Here is a 23149-nt window from a genome sequence, read left to right on the forward strand (position 1 = left end):
GCAGCTTGCCCAGGCTGGTGGGGTACACAGGCATCGGTGCCACGGTGAGGGATGCCCGGTGTGGTCCCCTCGGCGGGGATATTGCAGTCGCGGCACGAGCCGGGGTATTGCCAAAGCAGCCAGGAGCTTGTTGGCTCCTGGAGAACACTGGTCGGTAACGAGGCACTTGCATCACTTACTGATCTGTCTATACATTATATATATATATATATATACATTCAATAATATAGCTTTGAAAAATAGACATTTGTTTCCTCTCTGTGTTATAAAATAGCATTTAGGATCAGTCTGAAGTGACATGCAGGAGGGATTAAAGCGCAGCTGCAATGCAGGCTGCCCAGGAGCCGGGATCCCCACTCACCTCGAGCCGCCTGGGGCTGCTGGGGAAGCGTTGAGCCTCCTCGGGGGGATGGATGGACCCGGCCTCAGCCTCCACCCGGGACGTGCCGCCCATCCCCGCTTAGTGCACGTGGCGATTCCTGCAGCGTCTCCTCCTCGCAGACACCCCGAGTTGGCTCCAGCTGCGGCTCCCGGAGGGAAATACCGGGGTGCTGCAGCCATCTGGTCCTTCCCCACCTTTACACGGTGGTTTCGCTCTTCCAGAGGCCGGTCTTCATCCCAGCCCCGCTGTCGGCGCTGGCCAGGTTGATGTCGTACTTGCTGCCCTTGAGCCCGCCGTTGTGGCTGGCCACGTTGAGCGGGTAGGACCGGCGCTTGGCTTCCTTCTCGGCGACGCTGGCTTGCCGCAGGTTATCCCTGCTGGCACTCCTCCGGCGGGCCTCGCCGAAGTCAGGCGCCCGCCGCCCGCCGTCGCTGCCTTCCGAGTGGCTGGGAGCCGTCTCCCCATCCTGGGGGGAGCGTGGCCCCGGGCGGCTGCTGCTGCTGGGGCTGTTCCTGCCGCTGTGGTAGCTCTCGGAGTGGCTGTTGTGGAGGCTCCCACTCTCACTGGAGGGATGCTCCGAGGGGCCCCGCAGCATTTTCAAGCGGTGATGCTTCCCGTCCCGGCAGTGCTTAGTTCTGCCGCGGTGGTTCCTGCGGCTGTGGAGGTTGCTGGCGTGCCTGCCGGTGCCGGTGAGCTTGCCATCGGCGGGATCTGGCTCCGGGCAGGCAGCTGGGCGAGCATCTGCCTGGCTCTGGGCTACCTGAAGGTTGGTGAGCTTGCAACGGCCCCCAGCTGAGCCGGCGCTGCTGGGTGAGGAGGAGGAGGAGGCACCGGAGCGAGCTGCCTCCGGATCGCAGCCGATGAAGACCTGCGAGCCATCCTCCGGCACCAGCCCGGGGTGGACGTACGCCTGCATGGGCAGCGCGTTCCTGTAGGAAGGGCAGCAGGAGAACCAGGAGTTGAGGACATCCCGGCGCCGGACGCAGTGGTGGATGAAGATAAAGAGTCCCAGTGCCACGGCGGTGATGCCGTAGAGGCAGCTGAAGATGATGTTCAGGTACCAGCGCTGGGACACGGCCATGGCGCCGAACGTCCAGAGCGCGACGTACAAGGTGTGGGTGGTCACCAGCGCCCAGAATTGCACCCGCAGGGAGTAGAAACCGTCTGCCTCAGGGCAGGGTGGCCCCGAGTTCAGAGTCACTGAGATGGACCCGGAGTCTGTCAGGAGGTCACTGGCACCCCCCAGCCGTGGCGGTGGCTCCAGGGGCTCGGGGACGTCTTTCCGGCGCGACGGGCGGCACTGGAGGCTGAGCCCGGCGCAGAGGAAGTAAATCCAGGTGACGAGCAAGACGAAAGCCACAGGGACGTAGAAAGCCCCCAGGCTGGGCCGCCACACCAGCCAGCAGCTGTGTATGGGAGGAAAGGGGCTTCCATCAGCAGAGCTGGGTGCTGGCACAGCCACGTGCCACAGCGCCGCACTGCCCAGCACCCCCTGCCACAGCGGGATGGGCTCTGTGGGGCCAGACTGGCTGCCAGGGGCTGTTGTGTGCCCCAGTGTACGGATAATTCATGGGAAGGGTCTCACCAGCCTCTCCCAAGCCTGTCTGGGGTGCTGGCACTGGCAGTTCCCCTTGCCCAGGTGGAAGAAGGCCACCGGTTTGGGGAGGAGGGCATGGCCAAGCAGGGACACTTACTAGGGGTTGTTGTCGTGGTAGTTGTGGATGTTGACAGCTGCTGTGATGCCGCAGATGATGAGGGGGATCCCACCGGCGATCAGGTAGAATCTACACCAGGACAGGGGGTGGTGTCACCGCGCGCCCGGAGCGAGCCCACGGCACGGCTGCCGGTGGGATGGGCTTGTATGGCAGAGCCAGTCCTGCCCCAGCCTCTGGATGTGGGGCAGGGGAAGGTGCCCTGGCTCTCTGCTCCCCCGTGGGCGAGGGGAAGGGGTGTTCGTACCGCAGCATGGGTCTGGGGGCTGGCTGGGATGCGTCCCCGTCTGGCTGCCGCGGTGTCTTCCAGGTCACCTCCTTGTAGAGCACTCTGGCTTTCACCGCCATCCACAGCAGGGTGGAGAGGGAGGAGTAGTGCAAGATGATGCCGACCTGAGGAAGGAAGGAAGGTGATGGTGGGCAGGCAGGGGTGCTGCAGAGGTGGCTGTGTCCCCGCTGGTCACCGTCCCCTCTGCCCTGGTCCCTACCGCTTGGCAGACGATGAGGTACCCGGTGAGGGTGATGCCCCCGGCGAAGACAGCGGCCGTCATGGCGATGTGGAAGCAGAGGTTAAGCAGCATGTGCCAGCCCTTCCGGGGGATGAGAATGGTGCTGGAAGAGATGCACAACGGGTACCCATGAGCCCCTACCCAGCCCCCAGATGGACCTTGCAGCACCCCTCTGCTGCCCACCACCCTGCTGTTCCCCCCTCACCCGGGAGCTCACTGGCCCCAGGTTTGGGGGGGACCCCATCCCCGAGCCTCAACTCTCACCCTTTCTGACCCAGCAAGGTTGTAGAAGGTCTTCACACCAACCCTCAAAGTGAGTCCCCCTCACCTCCTCCACTCCTCACACCGCAATATGAGGCACAGAACGAGCCCAAAGGCAGAACACCTCCAGCCATCACCCCAAGACAGGTGCCTGTGGCAACACCACTTGCCAGGCACCACATTCATGGATGTCAATCTCCTGAAAAACCCATGTCCTAAAGTGCCATGTCCCCTGGCTGTCCATCCCCTGAAATCCTGTCCCCTGGACGTCCATCCCCTGAAATCCTGTCCCCTGGATGTCCATCCCCTGAAATCCTGTCCCCTGGACATCCATCTCCACATACCTGGCCACTGACAGTGCCTGGGGAGCTCCTCCAGCTGCCCACAGAGACTTTTGCCCAAGCACAGCCCTTCCAACCATCGCCACAGCCGGTGCAGGGCCCCCCACTCACCCGTGGTTGACAATGTAGGTGATGATGGTGGCGAAGAGGCAGAGCAGCAGCACGGCCGTGCAGGTGTACATGGCTGGGTGCAGCACCTCCACAGCACCTCGTGTCTCGCTGGGGAATCCGCTCAGCTCCTGCGCCACACAGCCCATCAGACCCCCACACCACCCATCCCCGTGTCCCTGTCCCCCCCCCATGCCACCCCCAAGGCTCTGCACCCCCACTCCCCCGGGCAAAAGCTCCCAGCCCCATCACTCGCCCCCCACCTACCATGAGCACAGCCACGTTGCTGAGGTGCCGGCAGTGCAGGGAGGTGACGTTGGGCTCCCGGGCGGCGAGCTGGCAGCCCTCAGCGCTCCAGCCCCCCATGCCCCCCAGCACCTCGAAGTTCCAGTACGCAGCCACCGGGTCTGCCCCCTCCCCAGGGTGCCGCAGCGACACAGCCACCGGCTCCGACAGGTTTCCCACTCCGCAGCCATCTGCGGTGACAGGGAAACACAGTCAGCAGGACCACCTGTACCCCTAAAATGGGCTGGATGTGGGGAAATCCCACCCCACCCCATCCCATCCCACAGGCGTGCTGCCACCTCCCCACGAGGGATGGATCCGTGCTGCAGGAGCACCAGGGCTGCACCCCGAGGAGCCCCAAGCACCCCAAGGAACCCCCAGAAAAGCCCCCCCGAATACACAGCCCTTACAAGTCCCAGCATAGATGACCGGCGTGGCAACGCTGCGGCGCTTCCCATCGTCAGCCAGGCGGGAGGAGTTGCCCGTGCTGCAGAAGAGCTTTCCATTGCGGAACACCAGCAGCTGGAGCTTGCAGTTATCCAGCGGCGTGGCCGGGATGGGGCTGGAGAAGAGGCTGGGGGGCAGCTGGATGGAGGCCAGGGCGATGCTGTTCTGCGGGCACATGGTTGCTGGTGAGCAGGGACCAACACCCCCCACACAGAGGTACCCCCCACCATCCCTCCAGGCTTCCCCGTACCTTGATGTGGAAGCTGGTCAGTGAGATGTTGGGGCGCCCCGTGGTACAGCGCAGCCTCAGCTGCTGGTCGGGGAGGGGCTCGGCCCCCCGCTCAGCCTGGGGGGGATGCCCAGCTGGACCCCCGTCCCGTCGCTGGAAAGCCACACAGCTCAGCCCCACGTAGCTCTCAGGCTTCACCACGTACGCCTCGAAGGCGATGTTCCGCGAGTTCTGCCAGGCACAGCACCTCAGGGTGACCCTCAGCCCAGAGACATCACCCAGAGACCCCACATTAGCAACCCAACTACCTCCTCATGCCCCCCTTAGCCCCCCCACCCCAAACTCCCATCGCTGCCCACTGACCACTGCCATGTGCTGGGAGTTGCTGCCGAGCGTGTGAGCGGCGATCTTCTCCAGGGAGCGGACGATGCTGGTGCAAGCCTTCTCCTCCTTCTGAGACATCCACAGGATGTGGTCATCCACCAGCATGATGTTGCTGGCCATCTCCACGATCACATCTGTCAGCTGCAAGGACAGCAAGCGGCTCCACAAAGAGCTACATTCCCAGCCATCCCCAGTGGCAAACACCCCAATTCGTGCTTTTCCACCTCAAAAGCACCCAGGGCAAGGGTGCTGGGGCAAGCAAGGGGCAGGAGCAGCGCTCGGTACCTGTTTGATCTGGTCCACGTAGCCGATAAACTTCTCGATCATCTGGGCCACGTAGAGAACATCAACCATGTCCGAGAAGTTGGCCGCCTCGGCCGTGTAAACGCGGAGCTGGTGAGCCAGGGTCAGGGCGTTGGAGGCGTTGATGGGCATCTGCCGCGTGCGCAGGGACAGGGACGGACAGACGGTCACGGGCTGCGCCGAGCCTGCCGGCGCATCCCAACCGCACCCCCACCCCGGCCCTGCTCTCACCAGCACGAAGGTGTAGAGGACGCGGGTGATGTCGTTGGTGTAGAGGCAGCGGGAGTAGTTCCCGTCCTCCCAGCGCCCGGCGCGGTCGCAACGCCGCCACGCCTGCTGCTCCGGCACCGAGCCCCCGCCGGCCGGCGCGGCCGCGAAGGGGTACTGCAGGCAGGGCTGGTAGGCGGTGATGCCAGCCAGGGTGCGCGGCCACCTGCGGGCACGGGGACACGGGGACCGCGGGGACACAGCGACCGTGGGGCATGCGGCACCACCAACAGCCCCTCCCGCTGCAGGTGGGCACCCCACGCCTCCCCCAGCCTGCTCCTCCCCCCTGCGCAGACCTTGCCCCCAACCCATGAGCACTGCAGCCCCCCCAAAAGCCCCTGCATCCCCTTGGGGTGCTGAGGGTGATGCTCCCCAGAAAGCTGCTGCCTTCCCACCTCCCCCCTCCACCTCCAATCCCGCATCCCCCTCGGCTCAGCGCAGCCCGGGGGGAGCAGCAGGCGGGGTTGGAGGGTTGGGGGACACACACCCCCCCGCTAATTTAAGCCACATTGACTGCACCAGTAATTTATATTCCATAAGGGCCCCGCTGGGGTTACGGCGGGTGCCCGGAGCCTTTCGTCTTGTGCCAGAGAAATTCCAACACCTCTGCTGCTGGAGCCGGGCTGCGCCACCGGCACGGGAAGCGCTTCAAAGGCACCCGCCCTCCCTGCAGCCGCTAATCGCTACCAGATCCCGGTCACCTGCGGCGAGCCCCCCCTCCCGGCACAGCACGCACCGCTTGTGCTGTACCTGGCATGAACCACCCAACACCCCCCCATCAATCCCCCCCCCAAACCCCACCGTGGCACCCACCCTGCGGCTGGGTGAGCTTCGGTCCCTACCTGAAGTCCCCGCGGTTGTTGGAGACGCGCTCGGCAGGGCAGTAGGATGCTGAGGTCTCCAGCACCACGATCTCCACCTTCTTGCTGACGTTGCCCTGGGAGGTGGAGACAGAGCACTCCCACTCGCCATTGGCAGAGACGTGGATGTTGGAGAGGATGAGCTCGCTGCGGGCAGAGGGCAGGGGGGCTGGCACGGTGGGGGTGCCCCACTGCCAACCCACAGCTCTGGTGCCCCGAGCATGGGGGCACGGGGACATGCACCGTGAGGTGCCCACGCTTGGCATCCCACCCATGGAACTTGGTACCCACAAACCAGAAAGCACTGCAGCCATGAGTCTGTCCCCATCCCACCTCCACCCCTGTCTCCATCCCCACCCCCATCCCATCCCATCCCCACCCCATCCTCATCCTCACTGTATCTCCATCTCCATCCCCATCTCATCGCATCCCCATCCCATCCTCATCCCCATCCCCATGTCATCCCATCCCCATCCTGTTGCCATCCTCATCCCCTTCTCCCTCCCTGCCATCCCCATCCTGTTGCCATCCTCATCCCCTTCTCCCTCCCTGCCATCCCCATCCTGTTGCCATCCTCATCCCCTTCTCCCTCCCTGCCATCCCCATCCTGTCCCCATCCTCATCCCCTTCTCCCTCCCTGCCATCCCCATCCTGTCCCCATCCTCATCCCCTTCTCCCTCCCTGCCATCCCCATCCTGTCCCCATCCTCATCCCCTTCTCCCTCCCTGCCATCCCCATCCTGTCCCCATCCTCATCCCCTTCTCCCTCCCTGCCATCCCCATCCTGTCCCCATCCTCATCCCCTTCTCCCTCCCTGCCATCCCCATCCTGTCCCCATCCCTATCTCCATCCTCATCCCATCCCCATTCCCATCCTCATCCCCATTCCCGACCTGGTGATGAAGGTGCAGTCATGGATCAGGCTCTCCTCCACGATGACCCCCGTCTGCTCATCCTCCTCCACGGGCTCGTGGTTGTGGTACCACCGGATCTGGGTGCTGTTGTCCAGGTAGGTGGCCGTACACTGGAAGGGCAGCCGGTCGCCCTGGAAAACCACCTGGCGCAGCGATGGGATGAGGTGGTGGGTGTGCAGCTCCGGGGTACCCGCTGCGGGGGGGGGGGACACAGCCGGCTGGGTGAGCCCGTGCCCCCTGCCCGCCGCCGCCGCCCCCTCCCCGTCCCCGGCTCACCGCAGCGCAGCTGGCTGTCCCGCAGGCTGCGCAGGGGGGAGGTGTGGAGGTGCCGGGGGTAGACACACGCCGTCCGCTCCGAGATCTGTGCCGAGCGGTTGCGAGCCCAGGGCAGCACCCAGCGCAGGCTGCAGTCACACGTCAGGTACTCGGTGGCGAAGTCCCTGCAAGGGATGGTGTCACAGGGCGCTGGCAGGGATGGGGCACAGCCCTGAGACCACCCATCAGGGAGCTGCTGAAAGGCCCCGGGGGGGAGGCACAGACTCACACGACTTTCAGGGAGGGGAGCTCATCGAAGACGCCGGGTGGGAGGCTGGAGAAGATGTTCCCAGACATATTCCTGAGGGATGGGAGAGTAATGGTGTGGAGGGGATTGGGGACCTGCTGTCCCCTCACTGGGCCTGCATGTCCATCAAGGTACATGGTGAGGGTGGGGATGGGGCAGCCACAGCCCAACAACCCCCCCCCACACCAACCCACAAAGCGAAGGAGCGGCTCAGGGACAGCCCTGGGCATGGGAGAACCCCCAGGGGCTCCTTTCAAGGGGGATGGGGGGGGACACAGGGCTGGGGGGGGGTCTTCGGGGAGCTACGTACAGCCTGAGGAGGCTGGGGAGCCCCTGGAAGACGCTGGCACTCAGGCAGCCGATGCGGTTGTTGGAGAGGTCCCTGGAAGGCAAGTGGAGGGGTGTCAGGGCTGGGGACACCCCACTGACCCTGGGGGGTTCCCGGGGGGGGCTGCGCCAGCACTTACAGACGTTTCAGCTCAGAGAGGCCGAGGAAGGCACCTGGCTGGACCGTGCTGATCAGGTTGTTCTTCAGGTCCCTGCAGACAAACAGACAGACAGACAGACAGATCTGTGTACCATGGGGAGCCTGCCATGAGGCCCCTGCCCCATCCACAGAGACCCATGGCAGTGGGGATGGGGGGGGATGATGGGTGCACCCCGATCTCCCCAGCCCCATCTCCCTCTCTGAAGGGGCAGAGGGATGGTGTGAGGCTCCCCACTGCTCCCAGGGGGAGGGGGGGATGCCAGCAGCCCCTCTGCACGCTCCACATGTGCACCACAGAGTGTCACACACCTGGGCAGGTGGCCGTGGCTTGGTCCCCTCCTGCACCTCACCCCCAGAGCAGCCGTGCCCCGGTGGGGTTTATCTCCAGCACGCAGGATAAGAGACAGCACAGCTCTAAAAGGGCTCTGCAGCCTACAGGAAGCTCGTTTGGCTTATTAGCTTGATTGGGAGCACCTATCTAATCAGAGGCTTGCCCGGCACATGCTGATGTGGGGCAGCTGCTGGCAGTGTGGGGCTGGGGAGTGCCGGTGGCATCAGCTGCTCCATCCAGCCCCGGGGACCAGCCAGGCAGCTCCTCCGGAGAGGAAATGGGATCCACATGGCAATGGTGTGTTTATTTACAGCCATCCCCATGGTGCTCATGGATGGGCTGCCTGCTGCTCCATGCAGGGCCCAAGGTTCACCCCACAAAGCACAGGCCCCCTCTCCCCACCCCGTTTCAAGCCCACAAGCTGGCACCCATTGCAGGGGAGCAGTGTGAACCCTTCCAGCAGACTTGGGGGTCCCAGCAGTGAGACACGAGGGGCCATGAGAGGTGAGGAAAGCTGGGTGATGCTGCCTGCACACCATGGACACACAGCCAGGCTCTGCTTCCCAGCTAAAGCTCACCTCCCCCTCTCTGGGAGCTGCTGGGGGTCCCCGAAGGGGCAGGGGGTGCCTGGCCCCACGGCACAAACCCCAGGGGTGGCACACGTGGTGTGACACCAAGCGTCGGTGTGACACCAAGCATCGGCTTGGCACAGCTCAGCCAGCACAGCTCCCCACACCAGCCTTCCCCAGCCCACCCCAAGGGGGCAAAAGCGTGTCCCATGCACCTGGGGGGGTGCAGGCAGGTGTGCACGGGGGCCAGGTGAGTGGTGATGCTGAAGGAACAGCTCCTCACACCTGCCCATCACCCCACCCCCTCTCTGCACCAAGACCCACCCCCACACACCAAGGGGGACCACCACTGCACCCCACACCCCCACCCAGCACACCCCCCACCGCCACAGCCGGGGATGCAGCGGCCAAAACACGTCCACTGCCAAAACTCGGTGCCCCTGGCTCTGGCACGGCTGGGGGCTGCAGGGGACCAGTGGCCAGGGATGGACCCACTGGGGACCACGCTGGGCTCTGGGGGCTTGGAGCCATCCTGGTCCCCAGCCCGGGGAGTCTTCCTCGCTCAGTCCCTTCCTCCCCACTGGCTGGGGGCCCAGGGCTGTGGCTGCTGATGTACGATAAGGCTCTTCTCTCCTCACCACGCTGTTTGTCTTCCCGTTTCCGTCAGTCCCGAGCCCCCTCCTCCCCCTCCCGGGGGGGGTGACACGCTCCATGCGCAAGAGCCGGCCACGCGCACGTGGGGACCCCCCCACCCCACTGCCAGCACCCCCGGGCTGGTCCCGCAGCCACACCAGCAGCAGCACCCAGTGCAGCCGGACAGACAGACAGACAGACAGACAGACTCCATCCATCCCTGTTGCTGACACACGCTCAAAGCCCCCTCGCAGCCTGAAGCTCCCAAGGCGGGATGGGGGGGCGGGGGGGCGCTGCCCCCCATCAGAGGGCAGGACGTTCCCAAGCGGGGGCTGCGCTAATGAGCCGCCCCGGCCACATACCGGCCCCGCTCAGGCTCATTAATCTCATTAGCCCGCCACAAATCACCCGAGATGCCAAAGCCGCGGGTCCGGAGGGGTGCCGGGGACGGGGGCACTGCTGAGCCCCCGGGAATGGGGTTTTCCCCCATCATCTTGGGACACCAAAGCACCCACGGTGGGCAGGGGTCCCGTGAGCCCCAACACAAGAAGCGAGCGGCCCCTGGAGCCCCCCCCGCACCGGCCCGGCCCCTCCACGGGGCAGGTCTGCGCCCCGGCCCGAGCCAACCCCATGAAAACAATTACAGCTCCTGTCGAGAGCAATCAGGCACAGCACGGGGTGATGCTGGCTGGCCCGGGGGGTGGGGGGAGCGCTGCAGAACCCCCCCTCCTCTCCCAGACACGCTGCTCTGCCCCTCTGACCCACACAGGGCTCCAGCTCGGGAGTGGGAGGTGACACCAGGCAGCTGCTCTCCCAGAGCACCAAAGGCTTTTAGGGGGACCCTGGGTGCCCCGGGGGCTGCAGAGCCGTGGCTCCCCCTACAAATGTGCCTCCCCCACCCCTTCCTGGCAGGCACAGTGTCCATGGCTGCCCTGGCTGCTCCCTGCGTGCGCAGCGTGTCGATCCCCCTGCTCAGGAGAGCTCGGTGACACACAGCAGGACTTGGGGACCCCATCCCAAAGTGGCTGCCCCTGAGGAGCACCCCCCAGCAAGCCTCCCAGCTGGCAGTGCTGGGGCCGTGCCAAACCCTCCCCGGACCCAACGCCAGCCAAGTGCACCAGTGGGGATGCAGAGTGGCACAGGGGAGAGGTCCCCGAGCCCTGGGCACGCTGTCCCCTGCCCTCTCCTCCCTGTGGCCCCACCACCCACCTGCACCCACAGCGATGCCCTGTGCGGGGCAGGGACCCCATCCCCCAAGGGATGAGGACCCCCCCCACCACACCCCTGGCACCACAAAGGATGCTCAGGGTGGACACAGACTTCAGGGTACAACATCCGATGCTGACACAGCGGGTGAGGGTCTCATGGTGGGTGCCCACCCAGCCCTGCTTGGGGCAGGAATGTGCGAGACCCTCGTGGGGCCACGGTGGGGAACAAAACGCCCTCAGTGCGCCGGTCCCTGCTCCTGCATACCTACAGATCAAACCCATATGGGGGCCATAAATCTCCCCTTATTACAGCTCCCTCCATAGAGATGCCTTTCATGGAGAGATAAGAAAGTTGACTTTGTTCGGGGGGACAATGTCGCTTTTCATACCGGCCCCCACAGAGCGCAGTCCCCCCCCCCACCACCCACCCACCCACCCAGCGCCTCCCACCCCAGCGGGGTCTGTGGGATGCCTGCGGGTGCCGATGGCAAACCCTCATGCCCCCAGTGCCAGCCCTGCTGCTGCACCCAGGAGTGATGCTGGGAGCAGGACTGTTGCTGTGCTGCTGGTGCTTGCCCTGCTGACACCCCCAGGAGCACTGCCTGCACCCCGCTGCTGCCCACCCCTCCTGCCCCAGCCCCCCCCAGCTGCCCAGTGGGCACTCACAGCTTCTCCAGAGCCCGCAGCCCGGCGAAGGAGCCGTTCTCCAGCACCCTGATCTTGTTGTTACTCAGCAGCCTGTGGGAAAAGCAGAGGGAGGGGGGTGGCCCTGTTACTCCACCTGCCAGGCAGCCCCCCCACCCCATACCCCAGTGGCCCATGGAGATGGACAAGGAGCAGCCCTGGCCATGCCACCAGCACGGTGATGGTGACCAAAGCTTGGGCCAGGTGGGGATACAGGAGGCAACAGCAGCATTGGGATGCCACGCCATAAGGCAGCACCATGCCAGTGCTTGGGGCATCGCTCTGGTACCTGTGTGGAGAGCTGCAGATGGGACCCCCTATCCCCCCACCAGCCTGACCCTCAGTGGTCTCAGCATCACCAGCCATCCCCAGCAGCTCCCGGCTCTGAGGTTTTATCCCAAAATAAACAGCTGCCCCAGCCAAAGGGGCCCTTGCAGGGTGGTGGGACGGCACAAGCACCCCACAATTCAGCCAGGAGCTCATTAAAGGCGTCAGTGGCAATTAGCAGAGCCAGGCCCTGGCTTGGAGACAGGAGCCGCCTCTTGGGGACCAGAGGCACCCCCGGGGTTCCTGGGCAGCTGCACAGGCACCGGTGATGCTCCCACCAGCAAACGTGACCCCAAAGCAGAGGCGGGAGGGGGAGGCAGCTGCCAGCCGGGGCCAGGAGGATGCCCTGGAGCCCCGTGGGTGGGGGTGTGGGGAGAGGTGCAGGAAAAAGGGCTCATTGAGGGCCGGAGCAGGGGCTGTTTACACACGGGGGGCGCGGGGGGGGCTCTGCAGCCCGGCTGAATGGCGGCTGTGTGCTGCTGCTGAGCTCCGCTCCCCGCGGCCGCCTGGCTGCGGCTGCCCGGGCGCGGGACACGGCCCCTGAAAGGGCGCTGGGGGGGGCAGGGCTTAGGGGAGGGGTCTCACCCTGCGCTAATGAGGAGCCGCCGGCGGGCACCGGCCTGGCCGAGGGGCCTCCCGCCCCGGCGGGGGAGCGGAAGCGGCCGCCAGCTCCGCCAGCCCGCAAATTGCTTCCACACGCCGGAGCCGCCGCGGCCGGGGCCGGATCCTGCCCCTTTCCTGCTGCAGGGACCTGCTCGCACCGGGCCCGGATCTCCCCGGCGCAGCAGCAGCAGCGAGCCCCGGTGCTGGGGACGGTCCCGGAGCCACAGGGATGGTCCCGGAGCCACAGGGATGGTCCCGGAGCCGCAGGGATGGTCCCGGAGCCGCAGGGATGGTCCCGGAGTGGCATCACTCCCATAGCAGCCCCAGCTCCGGCGCACAGCACCCCCAGGCACGCTTTGCCCCCTGTCACGGCATCAGCAAGGGCTGTTGCTCCAGGACGTGCCGGCTTCAGAGGCTCCAGAAAGTTTGAATTCCAGCAACAGCAAATTTCACAACCCAGCAAAGCCTCCTCAGGCTGCACATGGCGGGGGGGGGACACACAACACATCGGGGGGGCTCCCTGCTAAGCCAGGGTGAGCAGAAACCCCCTCGCTCAGGGGGGCCAAGCCAGAGCACACGCCAGACCCTGCCAAAACAGCCCTGGGAGCCTTGTGAGCTGCAAATGCAGAATCCAGACAAGCACAGGAGCCTCCAGCCTTGGACCTCCCGCGTTTGGCCCTGTACCCTGGCCCCAGGGTGATGGGGAGGTCTCTGGCACAGCCAGGGACACGCAGGGACCTTTGGGCAGGGGACAGCCAGAGAAAGCAGGACCCAGACACTCCAGAGCATCCCAAGGCACACACAGACTTTGCAGGGGGATACAACCACGGCTGCATCACCAGCACGGCAGGCAGAGAGCTGGCAGCTGCCCACACCGGGTGCCAGGGCAGTGGAGAGCTGGGAACGCAGCCCCCTCCCCTCCCTGACCCCCAGGGCTGAGCCCCAGCGATGCTCACTCTGCCGGTGCACCCATGGGACCATCCCCTCCTCTGCCACAAACCCAGAGCTCCCCTCCTTAAAAGGCAACGCCGGGATCGGCCTCCCCCTGTGATGTGCAGCCAGGCAGCTGGGCCAGCACCCCACACCCCCCAACAACGGATGGGAAAGCAGCTCCAGCATCCTTCCCCACAGGGTGTTTCAACCGACAGCGATGACACCCCCAGAGCCCCCAGCCCCTTGGGATTTGCCACTGGGGAAAGTGGGAACAGCTGGGACCCCAACACAGGGCAGAGGAGGGGGGGCACCCCCAGCCTCAGGCACTGCCCACCCCAACACTCAGTCCCCACTCTGCCCTTCCTGAAGGAAAAAAGGGTCCTCGACCCAAAACAAGCCTTGGACCCACAACAGCAGCGACCATGGGACTGGAAGTTTCCTTCCCAAGGAAAACTCTTCCTGGGCAGCCATCCTGGCTCTTCCCTTCCCCATCCTGTGGAAGCCATGGGGGTCACGCTCCCCCTGTTCCACCACACATCCCCAAGCACCTTTTCGTTTTGTTTTCTCTAGTTTTTTTATGGATAGAACATTCCAAAAAAGTGTTTTCCATTGGCTTTCCCTCCCCCCCCTTCCCAGGAAGTTCTGGTCAGGCTCCACAGGACTTCCCGGCCCCGTGTGTCTGTCTGCAGGCAGCAGAGCTGCCTGTGGGTCCCCGGCCCTGTCCCCATACAGGAGATTAACTGATTCATCCCCAAATATGATGGAAGGAGCTGGGAGGAGGGATCAGCCAGGGAGGGAGAGGGAAGGTGATGGGGGGGCTGGAAGTAAGCCCCATCACCCCCTCCTTACCCTGGCCAAGGTGGTGGTTGCCACGGCAGCGTGCTGGGCAGGGGCTGTGGTGGCTCCGGGGGTGCTCGCTGCGGCTGTGTGGGCTGGGGGTGCAGAGGGGACGCAGTGCCCCCCGGGTCCAGCCATGCACGGGGCCTGAGAGGCCGTGGAAGCTCAGCAGCGCTCCTCGGCGTGCTGCGCACCCTGCCCTGGCTGGGACAACTCAGCTCCAGACTGGGGAGGGCTGGGGACCCCGCAGACCCCCCCAGCGCCCGATGTCCCGCCGCCCTCGCAGCTCCCCCGCCTCCGCCTGTCCGCCCCGGGACGCGCCCGGGCTGGCAGCGCGCGGGGGGCTCCGGGACAATAATCGCCCAATTGAGCGATGGCTGGAAAAGTCTCTCTGGACAATGTGGGGATTAAGGGCCAGAGCGGCGAGTCAAACGGAAACGGGTGCGTGGCAGGGACGGGGCAGGGACGGAGCACCCGAGGAGCAGCCGCCTTTTCTAGCGGGGGGGAGCACCCTCCTTTACTGGGGGTGGGGGCGAGCATCCATTTCTTGGGGGGCAGAGCATCCTCCTTTTCTGGGGTGGCTCCAGCTTTGGAAGGGGTTCAGCATCCTCACTCCAACCTGCCTGCTCTGGGGCTCTCAGGGCTCAGACCCCACGATGCTGCAGGCGTGGAGATCAAGATCCCTTCTTCTTCTTCTTCCTTTTTTTTTTTTTTTCTCCTCCTTCTCTTTTTTTTTTTTTCCATCTCAAAAAGAGGAGCCAAAAGCAAAAAAAGAAAAAAAAAAACCACCCAAGATTGTTTTTTCAAGCGTGCTGGAATCCACTTGGATAAATAACAGCTCCAGAAACTGGGCTGCTGAAACAATAAACTTCCTCTGGACCCAACCAAAAAAGGACTAGGGGAGACGATGGCTCCCTGGCCCGGGTGTGCGGGGGAACGGCGCAGGCAGCAGCGTGGAGGTTAATAAGGGGGGGCCGTGGTGGGGGCGGGGAGGCTGGCTATGCTTTGCTCTCTCCAAGTGCATTAATTCAAAGCATATGCTCCCAGCAGATACGGCGCAGGCTGCGCCCCGAGCAGAGCTCCCTGCCTCCCAGAGGGATCGGGGGAAGAGAAAAAGAGGGGCCTCCGAGGCTGGGGAGAGGTGCTGAGAGCTTTGGCGTCAGCACCCATCAGCACCAGGGCTGGACACGACCCCCTTCGGCTGGATTTCAAACCCCTGGAGCTGCCCCCCCCCAATCTTGCACCCTCTTGGGAGGAGGGATCAGCCAGGGAGGGAGAGAGAAGGTGATGGGGGAGCTGGGATCCTCTGGGATGGGCTCTGGAGGTGGCAGCAGCATCCTCAGCGAGGGTCTGGGAGGTCCCAACCCAACGCAGCTGGAAACCCCCCCAAACACAACCCCATCACTACTCTGTTTGGGTGCTCGGGGGGCTCTTCCCCTCCCTGCACCGTGCCCGGGGCGTTGCCTCCAGCCTCACGTCACGCTGGGCTATTTCAGATGCTGAAAATTATTGTTCCAACCCTCAGCTTTTGTTAGCACAGGAAAAATAAACCCCAGAGAGGAGGAGAAACTTCCAGAGCCAGCGCGGGGCAGCAGAGCCGGGATGCTCCCACTGCCACTCACAGTCCCCCCCCACCCCAAAAACAACCCCAACCTGCTGGAGAAATAACAAATAAAAACCTGGAAGGGGGAAAAAGAACCCTCCTTGGAAAAGAAACCATCTGCTGAGCCCAGGATACTCCGGGCTCGGAGAGGGGAGTTCAAGTAGAACTGGAAATTGGTCATAAGTCAAAGGCCTCTATTCCCTGCAGACAATCTGTAATTTCAGTGCAATCAAGCTGTGCTCAGAAATGAGGCCTGGGCTGGGATTCCACATCTGGAAGAGGTTTGGGCTCCCGCCCGTGTGACAGCGGGGCCGGCGCGGCTATCTGCGCCTCGTTAGGGGGACGGGGCTTTTTTCCATTAGGCGATTAGCACGGAGGTCAGCGGGAGCGGGAGGGAGTTAAAGGCTTGTTCATGCGGCTGCAGAGCCCCTGGTGCGGGAGGGATGTCCCTGAGAGGGTGCCAAAGCCCCCAGCCCCAAAAATACAGGGGGAGACTCACAGTCCTGGGAGGCTGGATGCTGATGGAGAGGCTGGATGCTGATGGAGAGGCTGGGAAAGGACCATGCCCCGGGCTGCATCACTGCAAGTTCTGCTGAGATGGCTACAGGGCTACAACATCCCAAACCCCAAAATGGGGTGAAAACCCACCTCAGCGTGGTTGGCATCCCTCCTTTCTCCCCACCATGAACTGGGGGCAAGAATTAACCTCTAAGTACAAAAAGGGGCAGGTGTCTGAGAGCACGTGCCTTGTAATGACTGCTGGGTGTTGCATGGGGATGCTGCACCCATAGGTGCATCATCCCACTGGCCAGACCCCGCATGCGCTCCCACGCTGGCTCCCTGCACCCCACGGCACAAGTTCCTCAGGCAGGACCAAAGATGTGGGGGAAGACCTCTGGGATGGCTGGGGATGTTTAGGTGAGAGCCAAAGCACCCCTCTGCCTGAGCAGCTGCAGCTTGAGGGGCTCCAGCCGGGTCTGTTCCCCACCACCACAGCTTCCCACATGGAGTTAATTCCTGCAGCTCCACACCCACGGGTGCTGCCTCAGCTCTGCTTTGCTCCCTCCTGCCAGAGGTTGAGGGAAGAGGGAAGGAGGCTGCACTATGGCAGATGGCTCCCCGTGACCAGGCATCACATCCCCTGGGATGCTGGGATGGGATGCTGGGATGGGATGCCATGGCCAAGCCCAGCGCTGGTTGCCATGCAGGTCCCCAGGGCCACGAGCATCCCTCATCCCCTGCTCTGCCCATCCACAGGCTGCAATGCCAGCCAGCATTTCTCAGGCATGATGGGGGGGTGGGAGGGGGTAAATAAGCAGCAGCTGTCAGAGGCAGCCTTGGATTCCTCAGCACAGGCCCAATAATTAAAGATAAATAACGAAGCAAACCCCGAGTATGGGAAAAAGTCAAACAAGAGCTGGGGTGAGGGAGCTGGCAGGCGGCCTCTGGCTGCCCGTGTGTCCCCCCGGCCATCAGCCTGGTGACCAGAACTGTGGCTGAGACAGCAGCAGTCCCACACAGCGTCAGTGCTGCTCGTTAGCACTAACGAACGCCTGCTTCCAGGCCAGGCTGGATGAAGACTGGGATAGGGCTCCACTTCCAAGCATTAAATCTGCACAAACCCCTTTCCTGTGGCCAGGGCAGTGCCCACACTGAGCATCCCTGGGGGATACAGGAGGGACCTGAGCATCCCTGGGGATACAGGAGCGACCTGAGCATCCCTGGGGCATGTGTAGGAGCCTAGGTCACCAACAGGGCTCAAAATTTGGCTGTTCCCAGCAGGACATTCCCTGAGGCACATGGAGCCCTTGCCACGTCCCCACACCCCGCTGCCTCCTCTGCTCCCTGCCCGCACCCCAGCAGCTCCAGGAGATGCTCCCGAAGCCGGAGCCTCTGGTTTTGATTGTTCCATCTGGAAAGGGTTTAGAATAAATCATGTTTACTGCGCCAGAGCAGAGCCCAGGGTCACCACATATTTGTAGGTTTCTGCCTACGCCTGTAGGTTTCATGTCACGTTTTAGTGGGATCATGTAATGCCCTAATGCTTCTGCACGGTCATCCCAGCCCTGCCGAGGGAGCCAGGCCCGGCACAGACAGCTCCAACCCCCCCCTGGTCCCACCAGGCACAGCCCACCTTGGCCACTCCAGCTTCACAACCCCCTGGTCCCACCAGGCACAGCCCACCTTGGCCACTCCAGCTCCACGTTGCAGTTCACGCTGGAGGAAGCACCCTGACCAAGTGACCCACGGGATGCTTTTCCCAAACATCAGATCCACAAGGGACTCCAACATCCCCACAGGGTATTTGTGAGGGGCTGGTATATAAGAAAGGACCATGGGAGGGAAGACACGCAGAGTGAAGCCTGCCTGAGAGACACTGTGACTGGGAAGCCCAGTGTCCACCTGCCCTGCAGCACCCAGTGACTCCCCAGCAAGGGGGACACACCCGGTGCTGTTGCTCCAAGGGTGATTTACACTTTGATTAATGCCCATCACACCCTGCACAGGGAGCAGCACGGCAAGCAGGGACCAGAGAGGCTTCAGAACCACCAGCGGCTCCGGCACGTGAGCAGCAAGGCAGCCAGGCTGGCTCAAGCACGTGAGAGCAGACAGGGCTGGGGGCATCGTGGCCCAAACAGACCCCCCTCTGCATCCAAGAAAACCCACCCCAGGAGCAGGAGGTGGAGAACGGAGACCGTGGGTCTGTGGGGTGGGTGGATGGGCCAGGCCACCCCTGCGGGACGATACTCTGGGTAAAAAGCGACGTTCCTTCCAGCTCCTGGCCCTGCCCTCCAAACCAGATTTTAATTCAAACGTCTCCTCTGGAGTTATAAATAAACCCCAGGATCCGCTGCTGCAGGGAGCAGGCGCCAGCTGCCAGCACCAGCCGAAACCCCAACCCTCCCCAGCACTGAGGAAGCTTTCGGGACCCTCTGCACAAATTGAAGCCCACCTACCCGCTCCCCATCTCTTCCCAGCACATATTTCCAGTACATATTTCCAGTAAGAGCCGCTGCTTTCAAACAAAAACATCCTCCCCCCCCCCGTCCCGTCCCGCTCCCTCCCCGCCCCGGCACTCGGAGGGAAGCGTGGAGAAGGAGCCGCTTCCTGGAGCTCCAGCTCACGTCCACACTTCAAACCCGTCCTGCCTTCCCGACGTGGGGGGAGCGGGGTCCTTCCCGCTACTCTCCGGCCCCGACACCCCACCCCAGCGCGACGCAGAGTTACACAGAACCCAGCGGCGCTTCTGGACCCAGTAAGTATAAAAATAAGGGGGAAAAGCAGCTGCTGGCACCGTCCTCCCCGACACCCGAGGGGCTTTGCCCCCCCCCCCCAGCATCTCCCCGGTCCCCACCAGCACCTGCCCGCTCGTAGGAGCGCGGCCCCGGGTGGCTCCGGGAAGCGGCTGTGCGGTACCCAGCGGTGCGGGGAGATGCGGGGGTCTCCCCCCTGCTCCACCCCCCCCCCCCCCCTTCCCCGCCTCCCCAGGACCATGGGAGAACTGGAAGCCGGCTCAGCGCGCCCCAAACGTGGGTTCCCCCCCGCCCCGTCCCTCCCAAAGCACCGAGGCGCAGGGATGCGCGGCCGGAGCATCCCGAGGCGCGGAGCGGAGGCGGCGGGGGGGGGACGATGACCGGAGGCGGATGGGGGGGCTGAGGGGGCCGTGCCCGTGTCGCGGTACTCACAGCGTGGCGGTGCCGTCGGGCAGCAGGCGCGGGTCGGGCGGCACCGGGAGCCCCCCGCCGCTGCAGACCACCCGCCGTCGGGGCGCGGCGGGGCCGCCGGGAGCCTTGGGCCGTTCCGCCGCGCACTTGCAGCCCAAGCTCTGAGCGGGGCAGCTCCGCGCCGCCCCCGCGCCGCTCAGCGCCGCCGCCAGCAGCACCAGAGCCGCCGCCGCCGCCCGCCGCATGGCCCCGGCCCCGGGCGACGGGCTCCGGCTCCGCGCCCGCCGCCGCCCCGCTCCCCGGGGCGGCTCCGGCGGCACCGCCTCCCCCGCTCGCTGCGCTCCGCCGCCGGGCCTGGCACCTCCCCCGGCCCGCCCCGGCCCGCCCCGCCCCGGCCACGGCCCCGCTGGGGGCATCGGCTCCTTTTCCATCCCTGTCCCGGCCCGGGAAGGAGCCTGCGTGGGAGAGGGATGGAGTCCCCGCCGTGGGCCGGGGCTTGGAGCGGTCCTGGAAAGCTGGAGCCTGCGTGGTGGAGAGATGGAGACCCGCACGGCGCAGAGCTGGAGCCCCGCGGGGTCCCACGGGACCAAGAGCTACAGCCCCCATGGACCGGAGCATCCTCCCGGAGGGGGAGAAGCTCCAGCCACCCCCGACACTGGTCCCCAGCCACAGCCCTGGGTAGGAACAGGGAAGACGGAGCCCTGCGTGGTCCAGAGAGCACATGGTCCGTATCGGCCACGATGTGACACCTCACTGCAGCATCCCAGCTGCGACCAGCCCAGGCTGCTGTGGGGAACACACACGGCCCCACCAGCCGTCCTGCACCGAGAGGGGGGGGGGGATGTTCTGCGGCCTCCCCCCTGCACAAACTCACACAGTTCACTTCATGGTCACGCTGCTCCATCCCCTCCTGGCCCCTGCTCTGCAGTTAACACTCTTCCCATCGTGCTTTCCCTGTTTGCTTCAGCAGTTTGCACACCAAGTTCAATATTTTTCTTCCCCCCCTCCTCCCATGTCCCCTCTGGCTCCTGCACTGCCCCCCCAGCCCTCTCTTCCCCCCGGGGGGAGCTCGGCTTCGCCGAGGCCACGGCTCACTGCAGCTTCAAATCAAAAGGGATCAAAAGCCAGCAATGAAGTCTCCAGGACCCCGTGCCAGGCAGCAGAGGAAGAGGGTCACTGGAGGCCGACAAGAGACGGCTCTGGGAATGTGGTTTCCCTCCAGGACCAATAGTTCCTGGAGGGGGAGAAGAAATTTACTCCTTTTCTCCAAACACATACAGCTTGCTGCAGCGGGGGGCGGTGGGAAGAGGAGATACTCATCAGCACACACTCCCAGGCTGGTTCCACATGTGGGTTTGTTCTGGAGCAGCCCTATTCCTGCACAGCAGCTCCTTAGTTGCTTCACCAGCCTCATTTCTCCAGCTCTTCTCTGCCCACACCAGGCACTCGCTGCCTCTACCCAGGCAGGGACACGGGCTCTTCCCTGGCAGGTTGTGCCCTCCCATCTCCAGGGTGGGGGGTCAACCATAGGACCCCAAAGTCCTGGAAACAAACATCATCACACTAGTGAAAAGACAATAATTAACAGAACAGTGTACCCCCATCTTCCCCCTCCTCCTTTTATTTGTCTTTTTCCACTGACAAATTTTCCACTGCAAAAATGACTCTGGTGCTCAGGGCTGCAGGATGCTGGTCCCAGATCCTGCAGCTGAAGCTGGAAGAGCAACAGGAAACTGCTTGTGTCCAGTATCCGCCCAGAGATCCTGTGAGCATCAGCACAGGGCAAAACCCCTCCTGAAGAGCCAAACGGGGAGCTGCACCTCCCACCTTAAACACTGGGGAAAGCAGGAAAGGCTTTCCCTCTGTCTGCTGGGGAAGGTGAACCCCCAAGCTGGAGCCCAGGGTGTCCCCAGCAACACGGAGAGGTGACTGCTTCTCTGGTGGGTGACTGGGACAACGTGTGCTCACAGCATGCCCGACCCAGCCCCAAACAGGGCTGTGATCCCAAAGTACCACAGTACACAGGGCTCAGCTGCCTCCTTCTGCTGGATGGAGGGTCTCAGTGCAGAAATCCCTGTCTCTCGGAGCTCCAAGGACCCTGGGAGACACCCTGCAGCACCGCTTACTGCTGCACCCATCGGCTCAGAGACTCAGGATTTCAGTGCTTCATCCCAGAGGGAACATCCCAGTGCTGGTGGGTCCTTGGGCAGGTCCCCAGCTCATGCCACATGTGGCCTGGCTGCTCTGGAGCACTCTCGTCCCTGGGTTCTTCTGCGCTGCCTCAGTGGCCCCTTTGGTTTCTCCTCCGCAGGGAGAAGCAGGGAGCTGTTCCTGCTCCGGTTCCTACCCAGAGCAGCTCTGACCCTGCTCCAAATCAAAGCTGCTGCCCCTCTTCCTCAGCTGGGAAACCCCAGGACCAAGCCAGGAGCTGCCCATGCATGGACAGGAACGGGGCTTGGCACGATCTCAGGCCCTGGAGGATGCTGGTCAGTGCTGGAAGCATCCAAGAGCAATCAGAACCCTGGAGTTGCCTCCATGACACATTGAAGCAATCAAACCACTGTACGTGGCCTTCAGAATTTCAATCTCCTATAAAATTACCTCCAAGAACAGTCAGGACCTTGTCCAAACCAGTAACAAATGTGAACTGCCCGGCCCCAGCCTCGCTACGAGGAGAGGAGCTCAAGCAACACTTCCCACACGCCCCCAGCCCGATGGAGCTCAGGTTCTTTCAACTGCTTCCAAGCCCCACTCCCTGCTCTCCCAGCCCGAGCCCTCCTGATGTCTCCTGCCCAGGAGACAAGAAGGTAACCTGTTTGAAACTCCATCACCACAGACGTGCCGGTGCTGGCTGCCAAAATCCCCCTTCCCCTCGCTCCCATTCAAAGGTAGAGGCTCTCCTTAACCACGGGCAGGCACAGGGAAAAGACAACAAGAGCCCAACTCTAAATTCCTTTCACCAGGATCCAATAAAAACCTTGGCAGTTGCTGGCCTTCCTGCCGGAAACCCGATATCCCAGAAATAAACACGTTCTCCACTTTGAAGGGCTGCAGCAGGCTGTGCCCTGGCTGAGCCGCTCCTGGCTGCGCCCCCCAACCCTCCCTGGGCTCTCACCTGCCCCCCAGCATCCCCCATCCAGGAGGCAGAGTGGGGGAACTGACCCAAATCTCTTGATTTTCCCCTGCAAAGCGGCTGCAGAGGGTGGGGAACCGGGGAGCAGACGCTTTTGCATCCCTTCCCCCCCAAGAGCTGGGCTGGGCACCCATCGCCTCCCTGCACATCTGCTGCGTGCATCGTGCAGCCAGCCCGCGCTGCGGTTTGGCAGGGGAGGCCCCTGGGCTCCAGACACTTTGCAACACAAAGGATATTATCTGATAACAAATAAATCAAGGCTGGCTTTGTGGAGGAAGGGGAGCGAAGGATGCACTCTCACCTCACAGGGAACTGGAGCCTGAGGAGCTCAGCAGCTTCAGAGTGCTTCTAACAGGGGGAGGCTGATGCTGCAGCATTGGCACTTCCCTGAGGATGAGGATGGGCTTAGGCAGCCAGCCTGCCTCCCTGCAAGCCACAACAGGAGACACAGAGCCACAGAATCACAGGGCCTGGAAGGCTCTGAGCTCCAGAGCTCATCAGGTCCAACCCCCTGCCAAAGCAGGGTCCCCAGGACAGGGCACACAGGTCCAGATGGGTCTGGGATCTCTCCAGA

General features: G+C 63.6%; 1 protein-coding gene across 1 annotated transcript; it reads right to left on the reverse strand.

Annotated features, from left to right (window-relative positions):
• Positions 1–16: 16 nt before the first annotated feature.
• On the reverse strand, positions 17–19708 carry ADGRA2 (adhesion G protein-coupled receptor A2). Its single transcript, XM_084273956.1, has 19 exons — positions 19464–19708; positions 11457–11528; positions 8030–8101; positions 7873–7944; positions 7545–7616; positions 7277–7440; positions 6980–7193; positions 6071–6235; positions 5193–5394; positions 4944–5093; positions 4638–4799; positions 4296–4505; positions 4009–4210; positions 3581–3789; positions 3317–3444; positions 2583–2706; positions 2342–2487; positions 2077–2166; positions 17–1788 (listed from the first exon to the last, which is right to left on the reverse strand). Exons 1-19 carry the CDS (start codon positions 19685–19687, stop codon positions 579–581), a joined length of 3888 nt encoding a protein of 1295 aa, XP_084130082.1. The 5' UTR covers positions 19688–19708; the 3' UTR covers positions 17–578.
• Between the last annotated feature and the right edge of the window lie 3441 nt (positions 19709–23149).

This window comes from Gallinula chloropus (genome assembly GCF_964237585.1).
Source record: "Gallinula chloropus genome assembly, chromosome: 21".
NCBI lineage: Eukaryota > Metazoa > Chordata > Aves > Gruiformes > Rallidae > Gallinula > Gallinula chloropus.